We start from the raw sequence: 15,727 nt of genomic DNA on the forward strand, positions 1-15,727 counted from the left end.
GGCACATTCATAGCCCATGGCAAGGGTCATAATCTGGATATGTAATAAACAGGAATGAAATTTGTCTTAGTAATATTACCACTTGTAATTACAAGGCTTTTTTGACATAATAGATGTGATTTTTCGAATTTGAATGCAAAAAGTCAGAAGCGAACGAATAACCCACCTCTATAATTCCAAGTTGGCAATCAAAATATTGTAATAAATTTCATTTCAGTGAAAGTAATAGCTATGAAGAATCAAAGAAAAAATGATGGTTACAACTAATTTATAGTCTGCAGGTTTATTAATGTTTCTATTGTAACGAGGACAGGGTTCCCTCGCAAGCATCATGCTAGTCATATTCTCTCACCCACTTTACAAGGTCAAAGGTAATGCCTAACGTACATGAAGAGTGTCTAAAAATGTATATTTCAATGGGCAATGCCGGCCATCAGATTAAGCCAAGGTAAAAAATGTTACCTTGAAGCATCATTCTTCTGGCCTAAATTTAAGAAAATATCTTAGTGAAACCATGTTCCGAGTCCGTGCTTTTCTGTCCGATACATGTTACAACTAAGTATCCAGGGGCAAACTACTTTGAGCAACTTGCAAGATTGAGAGAAACAAGTGTAAGGCAGGGTACATGGATAAAGCTGAGCTTCTATGTAAGGAAATGCTGGCTAGCGGTTCTCTTCCAAATCAAATAACATATGGTTGTTTCCTTGACTACTTGACTAGAGAAGGAAAAATGCCCCTTCTCATCATATCATCACGCAATTCAAAAGCCTTGGTGATTTCTCCTCTAATACAGCATCCATATATCAAAAAGTTGTATGCCAGTGGATCAGGTTTTAAACCTTTATTTAGCATGGAGTCCCATAACTTAAGAGCCTCATGTAAATAACCTCTTTTACAGTACTGATAGATTATTGTTGAATAGGTGATACAATCAGGGAGTATGCCATTGTCCATCATTCCACCAAGGAGCTTGGTGGCCTCTTCAAATTTCCCCATTGTGCAAAAGCCGTGAATGAGTATATTGTATGTGACAGTGTTTGCTAAAAGTCCATCAAGCATTGCATTATGCAGCTGTACAGCTTTCTCCATTTTTCCTTCTCTAGTCAAGTAGTCAAGGAAACAACCATATGTTATTTGATTTGGAAGAGAACCGCTAGCCAGCATTTCCTTACATAGAAGCTCAGCTTTATCCATGTACCCTGCCTTACATAAGCCATTTATCAGAGCAGTATATGTCACAACATTTGGGACACATCCTTCACCAATCATTATATCCCAAAGTCTAAATGCCTCCTTGAGATTACCTGCTTTGCCCTTGGCATCAATCATGCTTGTATATATTACATTATCAGGCCTCAGTCCCTTGTCATGCATCTCCTTCAAAAGCCCAAAATATCTCCTTGTATCAGACTGTTTTAGAGATCCATCTATAAGTACAGAATAACACACAAGATCCATGTTCACGCCCCTTTCCACCATCTCACGACAAGCACCCAGTGCATCCTTTAATCTCCCTTCTTTGCAATAACCATGTAGAAGTGCACTATAACACATCTCATTTAACTTGCAATGCTCTCTATGAAGTCCATCCACAAACTCTTTAGCTTCAGACACTCTACCAGCAGAACAAAGACCTGTTATCAGAGATCTGTAAGTGTATGTATCTGCTACAAGGCCCTTCCCTGCCATTTCATCAAGCAATTCAAAGGCCTTTACCATGCAACCTTCCCTGCAGTAACCTTCAATCAGTACATTATAAGTCACTTCATTTGGCATAACATTACGTTCCAGCATTTCATCAAACCATTTAATTGCCTCAGTCAGCTTATTTGCTCGACAGAGACCAGAAATAAGTGCAGTAAAGGTGTAAGAATTTGGTGCAATGCCCTTCCCAGTCATCTCATGATAAAGCCTGAATGCCTTATTCAGTTTTACTTCATTGCAATATCCACTTATTAAGGAAGTGTATGTTATCACGGTTGGTGTTAATCCTTTATGAATCATCTCTTCAAAGAACGATTCCGCTGCACTCAAATTGCCCAACTTACAATGCCCACTTATCAGAGAATTGTAAGGATAGATGGTTGCTTTTATCCCCTCATCTGCCATTTTACCAAGAAAACTAACTGCAATATCCATTTCTCCCCTTCTGCATAATGAATCAATCAAAATAGAATAAGTAACAACATTTGGAGACAAGCCCTTCTGTTTCATCTCGTTAAAAAGAAACTCAGCTTCATTGAATTTCCTTTCTTTACACAACGAATTGATCAACGCGTTGTATACAAATAAGTTAGGTACCACCCCGAGTGGCCCCAATTTATTTACCAAGTTAAAAGCATCGTCAATCTTCCCCTTCCTCCTGAACCCCTCAACAAGACTTGAAACAGCTGCTTCACTTGGAACCAAACCCAACTCGATCATCTCATTCATCAACCACACACCAAACTCAAACTCTTGCACTTTACACAATCCGAGCACTAATGTGCAATAGGTAACAACATCTGCTTTTACTCCTCTTTTTACAAAACCATTCTTGACCTCAACAGCCTCAAAAACTCTTTGACTCTTGCAAAGTCCATGAATCAAAATATTATAGACCACAACATTTAAATCACTCCCATTTGAATCCATAAAATGAATCATTTCCTTGGCTTTAACAAAATCTTTTAATTCACACAAACTTCTCATCACTGCCGAGTGTATATAAATATCAGGCAATATACCCACATTAACAACCTCCTCAAACAATTTCAACACTAACCCAAATTGCCTAATTTTGACGAGCCCATTTAGAACCCCACTCAGGGTTCTAACTTCAGGCATCAAATGTTTCTCTCTCATTAACCGAAATACGAAAACACCATCCGCGACTCTCTTATTTTGCACGTAACTTTGAATCAACAAATCAAAACCCAAACTTGAAGAAAACCCAAATTTCTCATAACAATCAAATAAAGAATCAAAAGCCTCTTTTGGGCTTAGCCCACGAAGAAGCAGCGTCTGCAATAGCGAACTTGCAGGCCAAAAGAGATTGTTTTGCACCAAACCGTGAATCAAAATACAAAAGGACGCCGTTGAATGGTTGAAGGTTTTATGCAGGCCTAGAAAATTGAAGAATCTTAAAGCTAACCTGGAATCGTCTAGAGTCCGGATCAAGACCTTTTCAACATGATGAGGCTTTAATGCGGTGGATAAAACGGCATCGTCCAATGCTAGCTTCCAGCTCTGTTTTCCTCGTATGATTTTTTTAAGTGTGTCAATGAATTGTGACTCTTTTTCGTCATTATCTGAGTAAAAGGGTCTGTGAGTGCATAAATTTCTGCGCTTGTAGTGGAATTTTAAGCTTGTTACCTGTCGTTGAGAGAGGGTGAGCTTCATCTAGCGAATTGCGATGGGAAAGTGAAGAGTTCAGTTCAGGACTTCTTGTGAGACTGTAAATGGGTCAAACCGGATCTGAGGGTTTCCGGTCAGTTTGGAGTTTGAGACATTGAGGGGACATTTTAAAGATCCACAATAATGGATTGTGAGTTATTGGGTTGAGTAGGCCTTTTGACACCCTTCAAATTTTTCATAAGAATCTTTTTTAATTGCAATTATTTAAATAAATTAATGTATTTTTTGTTTTCAATGAAAATTTGGTTAAAACTTACATAAATTATTCTTTTAACAAGTTTTTTACACACACTTATTTTATAATTAATATTAATATTTTAAATTTTAAATAAAATATATATATTTGAAAAAATTAGAAGAGTTTGGAGTTATCAAAATGGATTTTAGACAGTAAAAAGAAAAAAATTTAAGATATTTAATATTTCAGGATTTGTATGTAATTTAAAAAGAAATATGATTAATTTTCATATATGAATTTACATTTTATCAATTTAACTTAGGATATTTTAGAAAATAAATTAAAAGGGGTATTATAAAAGTTTTAGGAGAAATTTTAAAATACTTTTGATGTATTATAATCAATTGATGCATGCATGTCATATATGTAGTTGAATTTAATATAATCACAACTTGCATGATAGTTTTTCAAACTAAATGCACACATGTCATAATATCATTTATTTGTTGTATGGCTAACATAATACCTCTAATGTATTTTAGAATTTCTTAAATTTTAAAGGAGTGTTAAAAGCTCAACCCTATTGAGTTTCTTAAAGGCTAAAAGATCATTGGCCCATATTAATGCGGATCTTTAGTTTATTCTTTTGTTATTTAAATTATTGTTTACATTTTTGTATATAAAATTGGGTGGGCACAATTCGATTCAATTCTAAATCGAATTGGATTGATTGATTTTTACTTAATATATAAACTGAATTAAACTGAATTGAATTAGAGCGATTCTTTGGATTTTGTGGTTTTATTCAATTTTTGAATTTTTTAAATATGAACCGATTGATTTTTGTTAATTTTTAAAACTTAAGTTAACAAAATGATCACTTTGGCTACATTCTTGGCAGTGATTTGTCTGCTCACCTCTATTATAAATGTTTTGGCTTGGTTAAAGGTGGATACAAATTCCTAAAATCAAACCAAACAGCTAAATCAATATATAAAAACAGTAGTGCTACACATCCCAAAAAATTATCTCAAATGATGTGTCATTAATTAAGTGGTTGATAATTCTTTATAAGATTTAAGTGAATTAATTGTATTATCTCACCAACCAATTGATAAATGACACATCATTTGCGATAATTTTTTGGGATAAAAAATTTGGGATGTGTAGCATTACTCATATAAAAAATTGAATGTTATCAATTATTCTATTCGAATTTTAAAAATGCTAGTACCTACACAAATTTGGTCAAGTTTTTAATCTTAGGGGCATTTATGTTTTAAACTTAACGGTTTAATTGAATTACTTTCAATCGGTTAAGTCATTAAGGTAGCGTTTACTTTTTGGATTGGATTGGGAATCCTGAGGAGTGAGAATCTTAGGATTAGGAGTGTGGAGTGGGAGTGGGAGTAGGTTGTTTACTTACACTGGAATGGAAGTATGGATTAGAGATCAGAATCCAATTTATGTGTTTACTTTGTCTTGGATTGCGAGTAAATAGTTTCAAATTACAATTTTATCCTTATTTAAAGAATTATAGTTTTTAATTACAAAACTAATAAAAAATATATTTAATGAATAATATTTATTTTATTATATTTGTAAATTTATTATAATTATTAATATTCTTAATTATGAACAATAAATTATTAATTTTAATACAAAATGAAACCTTATTTTATTTTATTTAATATAATTATATTAAATTTATTATTATATAAAATAATAATATAATATTATTTAGTACAAAATTAATATTTTCTTAGAATAAACTATTTATTATTATTAATAATAAATAAATATAATACTATTATTTTTAAAATAAATATAATAATATTACATTTATTAATTCTCTATTAATATAATAATATTATTTTAAAATAATTTTAACTTAGAATCAATGCAAATTATTATTTAGTTAAATATAATATTATTATTCAAACAAATATAATAATATTATTCAAATAAATATAATAATATTTATTTTATTTTATTAATTATAAAATATTAAATTAAATTAAATTAAAAAAAATAAAAGAGTAAAAAAGGGAGAGGTGGGAGTGGATTCCCACTCCCACCTCCCCCAATGGGAGTCCCACTCCCACTCCCCACTCAAAAAATGGATGGGACCCACGGAGTGGGATTCCCACTCTCTTCCCATTTAGAGAAAGTAAACGCTGAAGTGGGAGGAATCCACACTCCTCACTCCTACTCCAGCAAGTAAACACAACATAAGTCCATTTATTTTTTTAGCTTAACAAAAATTTTCAGTCATTAAGTTATTTAACCAATTATTTTTGTTTTTTTACTTAATTTCAAAAGTTTGAATGAAACCAACAAAATTATGTCACAATAATTTATACACAATAAATCTATACTAAATTTTATGGCTTATTATTACTCTTTAGTATTATTTTTAATTTAGTTATCATCAATTATTTGGCATTATTTTTTTCATCTGAAAATTTAGAGCCCGCGCTGAGAGAAAAAGTTATACTCGCCGCGCGTTTAAGCGCGAACGCATGAATTCAAAAAGTTACAAATAATTTTTTTTTTTTTTTCAAGGATTACAATTAAAAATTAATTAACTAATTTAACGCGTCTATTCAAAGCCGTCGATCCGATTTCCGAGAGGCTAATCCACGGTATCCTTAGCCAAGCCGTCAATCCGTGTATCTGCACATTTTCCAATACAAGACTAATTTAACCATTACTAACGCATCTCATATGGGTCGTCGATTCCCCAATGGAATCCAACGGCTGTATGTATCCACGTCAGCAGTCCTCATCTTTCAAAATCCACCAATCAAATCACATCAAACCGATCTATAAATACCAAACCACAATGCCCTTTCCTCTTCCATCTCACAACAAAATCTCCCGTATTCACCGAATCTAACAATTTGTCTTCTACTTTCAATTCCTCGCGAACCCACAGTTTCTTCTGACGATGGCACCAAAGGCGGAGAAGAAGCCAGCGGAGGAGAAGAAGACACCGGTAGCGGAGAAGGCGCCTGCCGAGAAGAAGCCGAAGGCCGGGAAGAAACTTCCGAAGGAAGCCGCAGCGGGTGACAAGAAGAAGAAGCGCACGAAGAAGAGCATTGAGACGTACAAGATCTACATATTCAAAGTCCTGAAGCAAGTCCATCCAGATATCGGAATCTCGAGCAAGGCTATGGGAATTATGAACAGTTTCATCAACGATATTTTCGAGAAGCTTGCTCAGGAATCTTCCAGGCTGGCAAGGTACAACAAGAAGCCGACGATAACTTCTCGTGAAATCCAGACCGCTGTGAGACTTGTGCTTCCTGGTGAGCTGGCTAAGCACGCCGTTTCTGAGGGTACCAAGGCGGTTACCAAGTTCACCTCGTCTTAAATTAGGGTTAGGTTTCACTATGTGCGATGAAATTGGGGTTAGTGATGTTTGCTGTGTCCTTTCTTGGAGTAATAATGTAAGTAGTTAGTATTAATGAAATGGCATGGTGCTGATAGAAGTGACTTATATTGCCTTATTATGTTCGATCAATGTGTTGATATCGGATTTTAGCAACTGGTTTTATAAGATATGGTCTTAAATATTATGAATGTTTCCGAATTATTTTTATTATTATTTTTTAAATTACAGTTGTAATTTACGTTGGTACATTCTCATTGATTCTTAAAACATTAATTGCCGGTTGCTAATTTTAATTACGAGGGAAAATGGTCATTAAGGTGATAAAATGATTCAAAGACCAACATGGCTATGACCAAATAAGAAGTTATTGCAGTGTATATAACTAAATGCTATTGCAAACTGAGAACAGATTGTTTGACATAGCGAGAGAGATAATAAAAAAGGAAAAAAACAAAAGAAGCTCTACAAATCATTGGATTTGTGTGAGCCCTGCTTAATTGTGTAAGGATCAGGAACCTTAATTAGTAAATTTAGCGAGTGCTTTATCATGGTGAATAATTCAGTATGTTCACCAGAGGCTTCAGGTGAGATAAACTCATCTTTTACATGGATAGATTTTGAATGTTTATGATTTTATGGAGATTTAAATATGTATTTGCAAGATTGAACTGAATGGAGCTTGGTAGACACTGGTTAAAACTTAAAACTGATAGTCGGATTGCTGACATCAGAATTGATCCTCAGAAACGACCCTTGCAATAACTTTTTGGATCTCTTATTTAGGTATTGTTTGTGCCCATGGTGATACTTAATGGGATTTCCTTCTTCAGGTTCAAGCCAACTTGTGCAGGTTCAAATAATGTGTCTCTAGATAAATAAGATAATTAAAGGGGCAATTATTTATCTGGAGATAAAATAGTTATTTGGTGTGTAGTTTTGGGGCCTATGAAGAATATTTTACGCCTCTCTCATGTTTGTTGTGTTGTTGATCATATTCATTTCTTCCAAGGGAATGCTGATGCCTCCTGTGTCACCTGTCAGGCCTAGAGAAAAGAGATCCACAAGAAGATTAATAAACTCTGCTGTTCAGATCATTATTTACAGAGTGACGCTGAGCTGTGACAACTGCTAAGATATTTCCGTTGAAATCACTCCCAATGCTGAAATATGGACTCTGATATGCGTCCTGCATCCTTATCAGGAACAGGAAGCTTACGCTTGCATATAGCTTCTGGAGGTTTTCTGGGAAGTGACTCGCTGAGTCAAACATGCTTAGCCACATGCTAGCAGCTGTGCACAGATGATCAATTTGGAAGGCTCTGTCAATTCGTGCGGAGTAAATTTGATGTTTAAATCTATCATTTCAATGAAATAGTGCTGTCATGGATGGTGATTGTAATGGTGATGCATCTCTAGAATGTAGAGGCATTAGTGTATAGACAGGCCTGCAAAATGTCAAAGGTTGGTGATACTGATTCCTGTGTTTCGAAATTGTATGTAGACTGGAAGTGGAAGCCAGAATTGCATCATGATCCTGAAATTTTGGGGACGTGGTGCAAGGATTGAATTGAGGAATCAGTTGATCATCTAGAGATAAAATAACATTTGTGGTTAGAGTAGAAGTTTTGTCCAGCATATTTTTTGAAGATACAGTATATGGATTGAATGGCAGAGCAATTGGAAATACTCGTATAGTCGTATGTGTTCAGTGTTCTCTTTCTTCTCTCCCTGAGGCAAAGCTTGTGGTTTGAGGTTTGAAGTATGATATGATCGAAACATTATACAAGAAAAACGCTTGCAATTATTACTCAATATAAATCACACACTTCACTTCTATATATTTTAAGTCACAAAATTCAAAATCTCAATGTCCGTAATTGATAATATATGCTAATCGTCATCCAAGATTCCAAGCGTATTAGCTACATATTTTATTCATATCTTACTTTTGGACTGTTGGCATATTTTCATGAGAAATCGACACGTGTGCGGTTTATCTCAAGAGGAGAAAAACGTGAGCGTTTGTAAGGCCAAATGATATATATTAACTAACAAGGGTGAATCAGTCATTTTCCCTTATTATAAGAAGTTAGTTAAACGTGCATCATTCCCCCTCCCCTCCAGTGTGTTAATCTTCCACCAAAACTGCAAAATCCCATGATCAAAACCAAGTTCGCATCACGCACCCACCACTTCTTCCACATTTATCGCCAACCTCAGGAATCATCCTAACATCATGCTCATCTTCCTTTCTCTGTACTCAATTATCCGGCGAGTCACGGCGCATTGGCCGCTTCTTCTCTGCGCTGCAACATGGACAATCTTGTTAACGTTGACGGTGGCCTTGGCATCATTTGCTCCGGAGTTTGCATTTGTGTCGGCTATATCGCCTTCGTCTTCGTTTTCAAAGTCATGTCATGCAGATGGGTCTGTGAGGATTCCTTTGGACTTTCCCAGGGAGAGCGTGTGTTTGCCTTCTTACATGGTGAGGAGGTCAAAGATGGATTTCTTTGTGCCTACAGTTTTTGCAGCTCTTGTCGTCGCTGGCTCTGCTTTCGCCGTTCGTTCTCTCGGCTTGTGGGAGAGTGGCAGAGCTTGATTCATTATTCACGGCCACAATTGTTTTTAGTTTATTAACTTTTTTTTTTTTCATTTTTCATCTTGCACAGCGCAGTTGCAAAAGCTAAGGAATCTGGTGTATTTAAGAACACAACATGTCATAATTTGATAATTTATCTCTTCTGTTTTTGGTTTGATCGTTTTCATGCAATAATGCCTTAAGACAAACAAAGATTTTCTTTTTGAATCTTTCTTCTGTTTTCAGATTCTTCCTCAATACAAGCCTAAATGTTCTGATCTTAGCACATCCTTCGTGTAGCTCTGCGACTCTTTATTCGTTTTGAATAGAATGGTCATTTGTGCAATGTTCAGTTGTCACGAAATTGAAGCCACACAACTGGCGGAACCTAAAGGGAGAGAATTTTTTTAAGTGTAATGATTATGTGATATAATTGATAAGCACTCCCACACACCACCTACCGCACCTTAATTGTTCTTTAGGTGATGTCAAATGCATCCATTTAGTCCAAAGAGTGGCGATATTATTCCCCTCAACACCCCTCTTATTAATTTCCCCCCATTTCTTAATATTTTATCTTTAATAACTTGTAACGGTTAAACTCGTATGGTGAGAATATGACTTTATTATTGTCTTATCACACGCACTTTCTTTTTAAAAATTATAATTTTCTTTTTTTGGTTGTTGTTGTTGATTCTCCCAAAGACACATGAAGTATTATGTATACTAGCCTAAAATTTTATAACAGGTTTTCAATCGATAGTGCGAAACGTTGTACTAAACAGTGCTACATTATAGATAAGCTTGGCAAAATCCGGGTCCGGTCCGGGTTTTGGTGTTGCCCGGGACCGGACCGGATGAGAGAAATACAAACCCGGACCCGGGTTAAAATCCGATTTTTCCGGGTGCGGTCCGGGCTTGAGCCCGGCACCTTCCGGGTCCGGGTTTTGATCCGGGGCTTTTTAAACCCGCATGTGATAAATTTAATTTTTTTTCAATTTTTTTCTTCAATTTTTTTTAATTTCTCTAACAATACAAATTTTTAAAAAGAAAATAATCAAATAAACTCATTCAATTTCAAATTTTAAAAAAGAAAATAGTTAAATACAAATATTGCACAAATGATAAGTAAAAATTATTTCAATCTACTTTTTAATACCTAAATTTATCCAATTTCTAACTTAAACTCATTCAATCTATATATAAAATAAATAAATTAAATTCAACAATACAATAATTACACAATAAATTTAAATAACATCCAATATATCATAAATTCATAATTATATATTTATATATAATATATTTATTTTTTTAAAATTTATTAAAAAACCGGGTCCGGTCCGGGTTCCGGATTTTTTGTGTTGAACCCGGACCCGGGACCGGAAATGTCCGGGTTTGAGAATTTCAAACCCGGATCCGGTTTTTATATGCATGCTGTCCGGGTTTTGCCCGGACCGGATTGGCCGGGTCCGGGCCGGGTCCGGTCCGGGCGGGCTTTTTTGACACCCCTAATTATAGATGTGTCCCTTCTTAATAATTGTTGCCAAATTCTTATTTCCTTAGTTGTGTTCCAAAAATTTATTGTTCCTCTCAACACTGCTCCAAACATTTTATGAAACTCTTTCAGAAACATCTTCTCATCTCCTCATTAGTTGATGTGCCCAATAGAGATGACAAAAGATCGATTTGTTTAGTTCGGTTCAATTATGAATTGAACTGAACAAATTTATTTTTTTAAAAATAATTAAAATTCAAACTAAATCAAGTTGGTTTAGTTTTCAGTTTAATTCAGTTTGATTTTTTCAATTTTAAATCATGAATTCCTTTTCCTTTATATTTTTTCCTTTTTTATTTTATTTTTTATATTTATTTTATTTTCTAATTTTTATAACCGAAGTGAACTAGATTTTTTGGTGGGTAATGGTTTTTCTAATTTTTATAGTGTTGAAGGAGCGGACACCACGAAAATTATTGAGCATTTCTCTTCTAGCTTTAGAGTTTAGAGCATGGCAACTCATTGAATATTGACAATATTAAGTGTTATGTATTACCATTTGTGTTGCACAACAATCTTTTCAATGAACGAGTTTAAAAATCTTTGTAACCAAGTTGTGAGCATTTGTCAAATATGTAATATTTTGACAAAGGTGAGGTCTTCTATATTCACAAATCACAATACATTTTTTTCATTTTGTTTTACTCAGGAGTCATGAAGAACCACGAGAAATGTGAAACAGTTATGGAATGTCCTAAAAATTATTTGAAAGACAAAGAAAGTACAAAACAGAAGAGTGGGAAAAGCACCAAAGCAGCAATTGTGAGATTTTGTGAAGTCTAAGAAGAAAAAGATGAAAAATGGCGTCGCCCGGACTCGAACCGGAGACCTTCAGTGTGTTAGACTGACGTGATAACCAACTACACCACGACACCGTTGTTGACTGGCAAACGTATTTCTTTTTAATTAACCATACGCGATAGATACCGATCTCCCACGAGCCCTCTCTGACCCGGTCCAATTTGTTTCCTCACTCTTTCTTCTCCTATTATCTCAAAAACTTTCCTTTGTTCGAGGAAACCCTAAATTTCCTCCTCAGCCTTCCTCTCTTTCTACTTTTCCTCTTAATTTCTCTCTCTCTTATTACGATTTTATCTTTGATTTTCTATTTTCTGTTATAGTAAAAAATGTCAAGCGCTTTAGATATGTCTCTTGACGATATCATCAAGAACAACAAAAAGTCTGGATCTGGCAACTTCCGGGGCCGGGGTCGAGGATCCGGACCCGGCCCTGCTCGTCGCATCCCCAATCGTGGTGCAAACCGTGTGGCGCCGTATACCACCGCCAAAGTAATTAATATGAATTTTCAGATTATTGTTTTAGATCTGTCAACTCAGCTAGCTGATTTCGCTTCTAGCTACTTCTACTCGTTTTAAGTTACGTATTTTTGTTCTTTCGTTAAAACTCAGGCGCCGGAGACGACGTGGCAGCACGATATGTTTGCAGATCAGGTGAGTGCTTTCCCGGTACAGCAGGCGGGGCGGGCTTCAGCTATAGAGACTGGAACGAAGCTGTACATATCAAATCTGGATTACGGTGTCTCTAATGAAGACATCAAGGTATATAATTATTTCTATATGCTTTTGCTTAATTATTTAATCGTCGCACAGAATTAGCTAACTTAAATATACATGAGATTTGTGTAGTTTTTTTTTGTTGGATTTATGTAAACTATTTTATGTGACTTTTATGTTATTCTTCTGCTGATCTCTCCAAGTGTTTGCCTCTTGCAAATTGTTCCATGCGTTTTTTACTTGATCTGTTTATATATAAGACTATCGAAATAGGAAAACTTTATGATTAGATTGGAACTTTGTGATATGGTTGAGTTTTTGTTTGGTTAATGATGCATGCTTCTTCCCAATAACTGTATTTGAGTTGTGTTTTGTATTTTTTGTTTTTAATTTGTTGTCAATTTGGTTGACAATAGATTCTATGTTTCAAGTGTTAATTCTATAGTTTTCTCTTTTGTTTGGATGAAGAGGGGTAGTGAAATTCCCAGCTTTTGTATCTTGTTGATTATATTTCTAATGTGATATTGTTTTTATGCAGGAACTGTTTTCTGAAGTTGGTGACTTGAAGCGGTACTCAATCCATTATGATAGAAGTGGGAGATCAAAGGTATCTAATCGAGTTTGGCATAAACTGGTCCTTCTGATGAATTTTTGTGTCCCACTAGTTTAGAAACCAAAAACTCTTTTTCTTAGGGAACGGCAGAGGTTGTCTATTCACGACGAGCAGATGCTGTGGCTGCAGTCAAGAGATACAACAATGTGCAGCTTGATGGGAAGCCGATGAAAATTGAGATTGTGGGAACAAACATTGCAACCCGTACTGCAGCTCCAGCTGCTAATGTCAACTTTGGAAATTCAAATGGTGTTCCTAGAGGGTATGCCTTACTTTTATTGTATGCTTTTTATTTGAATTCCATGGAATTCTCGATTTGCGCTTATGTGTGAAATGTTGCGTTTTGACGTGTTATTTTTTTCCCCCTTGTGTTGAGTTATTTTATTTATGGATTTTTTAAAAAATTAAATTTTGCAGTATCATCTGAGCTGTATGATTTGTGCTGTTCTTGACTTGTGAGTTGATCATATTTGTTAGTGGTTAAAATTATATTTGCGACTTTTAATTTCATCGACGAGCCCTTCCATTGGAATCCGGACGTTGGATTTCATGTTGTAACTGCATAAAATTCTCCTTTATGATGGCTCTTTTGCTCTGAGTTGAATATGTTCGTTTAGAATGAACAAAGTTGTTTGCTATGTGTATGGCGAATTTTGGTTTAACTGCAGCTATGCTCCCTGCTGGACTTGGCAGTGCCTTCCAGCCCCCTCCCGAAATTTTGGCTACCAATATACCAGCTCATTTTCTTTATTAAAACACATTAATGATCTTATTCAGATGGTTTTTCCCCTGAAGGAAGTTTATGGTGATTGATGCATGTGCTTTCATTTAGTATACTTGTCATTGCACTTTGCACACAATCAGATTAATAGATAAGAGATATAGTCAAAGAGATCCAGTTTGGGATGTTAGTTGCAGTCGTTTGGCTGTACTACTACTATATGGGTTGGGTTTGGCACTGCACATGCCCGTGGTTCCTTTAGACATTTTTTGATAGATCTATTCTAGGTCAGAGTATTCTTACGGTGGGGATTGTTTTTCCTTTTGCATTTCTGATCTTTTAGTTAGGCTTTTTGATTGGTTACTATTGATGGTAATTTTGCAGTGGACAAGGAAGAGGTGGTGCATTCAGAAGGCTTCGTGGAGGTGGGGGTGGCGGCGGCCGTGGATTTGGAAGAGGTCGTGGACGTGGAAGAGAACGTAATGAGAAGATATCTGCTGAAGATCTTGATGCTGATTTGGACAAGTATTATTCAGAAGCATCAGAGGCAATGCAGACAAATTGAAGGCATTTATTGTGTTAATTGCTTAGAGCTACATCTTTCTTCTATGACTAATTTGTGCTTGATGAGCAACGACGTCAAATACTTTTGTTTGTCATTTTACGAAAATCCCTGTTTAGAGAACGAAGGAAACGCTAGTAGGGAGAGCTATATATCTCGGTTTGTGGAGTTTGGGCTATTGTTGTCTATTGTTCCTTTTACTTCGGTTTGAAATTTGGGTTAATGGACAGTTGTGAGAATGTATTCTACACTCACGCTATCGTTAGCTTCGTTAATCTTTTCTGATATATTCCACAAGCTCGGGTCTAGAAGATGGAACTTGTGTATTGCTTTCTCATTCAGTAAGAAAGTGTGGCTGCAAGTTATTAGCGGATCGATCCTTAACAGATTCTCCCACAGCTGCGATGTCTGTGGATTGCGTTGGCATCTAAGGCAAGGGAGACTTCAATCTAGGTAGATCTCTATAATTTAACTTTAGCTGTGGATTAAATTTTACTGGTAAGAGTTGTCTCTCCTGTTGATTGTACTGTTGATTTTATTGGTGATGCATTTCTCTTATTGAGTTGTTTCTATTTCCTGTACAGCTAGTTGGAATATCTGTTGATGTTGCATTGGTCCAACCAGTTGATGCATTGGTGGGATACTTGAATGAATTAACCTTTTGATGTAGTTAGGAGTATTTTCTTGGAGATTGTTTTTGAGTAAAAATGTTTCTAGGAGTTAGTTCAACATCTTTGAACCGCTTTTCATGGGCTTCAGTTTTTTAAAGTCTGTGGAATGAATTCCTCTGTTTGCTTGCATGGTTGGAGGCCTGGCATTATCTGTTATGTACACTTCACAAGTGCATTTGGGTGGCTGCTTCTTTTCATGCATTTACCCTGAGATGAGCTGACAATTCCTGTTACTTTTTTGCTCCATACTCCATTTCTACTATGCAATTCATTCTGTAATGATGGTTAATTCATTTTTAAGCCTTCCAGCAGTTTTAAGTGCACCGATCGACTTGAGAGGTTGGAACTTATGCTCGTGCTGATTAATGAGTGATAAGTGGTGCTAGAGAACACACATCAGCAATATTCTTTGATTTTCTTCTGTTGCAATCTGACTGCTGCTAGACGTTGCTCTTGTCACCGAATAAATTCATCTATCTCATGATTGCTTTGAATATTTTTTTCTTCCACCGAGTCTCGTTGTGGTTTGGCACGCATGT

At 35.6% G+C, this 15,727-nt stretch overlaps 4 protein-coding genes and 1 non-coding gene across 6 annotated transcripts; 3 read left to right on the top strand and 2 right to left on the bottom strand.

Moving 5' to 3' along the window:
• Window positions 1-261: 261 nt before the first annotated feature.
• LOC18034079 (putative pentatricopeptide repeat-containing protein At5g59900) lies at window positions 262-3,503 on the bottom strand. 2 transcript variants are annotated; one of them, XM_024178879.1, is made up of 2 exons: window positions 1,217-3,503; window positions 262-619 (listed from the first exon to the last, which is right to left on the bottom strand). In XM_024178879.1, exons 1-2 carry the CDS (start codon window positions 3,379-3,381, stop codon window positions 556-558), a joined length of 2,229 nt encoding a protein of 742 aa, XP_024034647.1. In that variant the 5' UTR covers window positions 3,382-3,503; the 3' UTR covers window positions 262-555. The 2 variants fall into 2 exon arrangements, with proteins under 2 accessions (XP_024034647.1, XP_006424773.1); XM_006424710.2 differs by having other exon boundaries at window positions 574-3,503.
• A 2,924-nt stretch (window positions 3,504-6,427) lies between these two features.
• LOC18035540 (histone H2B.3) lies at window positions 6,428-7,155 on the top strand. The gene has a single exon (XM_006424711.2). It carries the CDS (start codon window positions 6,525-6,527, stop codon window positions 6,948-6,950), a length of 426 nt encoding a protein of 141 aa, XP_006424774.1. The 5' UTR covers window positions 6,428-6,524; the 3' UTR covers window positions 6,951-7,155.
• A 1,949-nt stretch (window positions 7,156-9,104) lies between these two features.
• Window positions 9,105-9,685, top strand: LOC18033901. The gene has a single exon (XM_006424712.2). It carries the CDS (start codon window positions 9,208-9,210, stop codon window positions 9,568-9,570), a length of 363 nt encoding a protein of 120 aa, XP_006424775.2. The 5' UTR covers window positions 9,105-9,207; the 3' UTR covers window positions 9,571-9,685.
• Window positions 9,686-11,908: 2,223 nt separating this feature from the next.
• TRNAV-AAC lies at window positions 11,909-11,982 on the bottom strand. The gene has a single exon. It is a non-coding gene; the product is annotated as a tRNA-Val (tRNA).
• Window positions 11,983-12,066: 84 nt separating this feature from the next.
• Window positions 12,067-15,075, top strand: LOC18034334 (THO complex subunit 4A). Its single transcript, XM_006424716.2, has 5 exons — window positions 12,067-12,396; window positions 12,517-12,666; window positions 13,160-13,228; window positions 13,315-13,496; window positions 14,340-15,075. Exons 1-5 carry the CDS (start codon window positions 12,235-12,237, stop codon window positions 14,518-14,520), a joined length of 744 nt encoding a protein of 247 aa, XP_006424779.1. The 5' UTR covers window positions 12,067-12,234; the 3' UTR covers window positions 14,521-15,075.
• Window positions 15,076-15,727: the final 652 nt, after the last annotated feature.

The sequence above is a fragment of the Citrus clementina genome, unplaced genomic scaffold, assembly GCF_000493195.1.
Source record: "Citrus clementina cultivar Clemenules unplaced genomic scaffold, Citrus_clementina_v1.0 scaffold_8, whole genome shotgun sequence".
NCBI classification, from domain to species: Eukaryota; Viridiplantae; Streptophyta; class Magnoliopsida; order Sapindales; family Rutaceae; genus Citrus; species Citrus x clementina.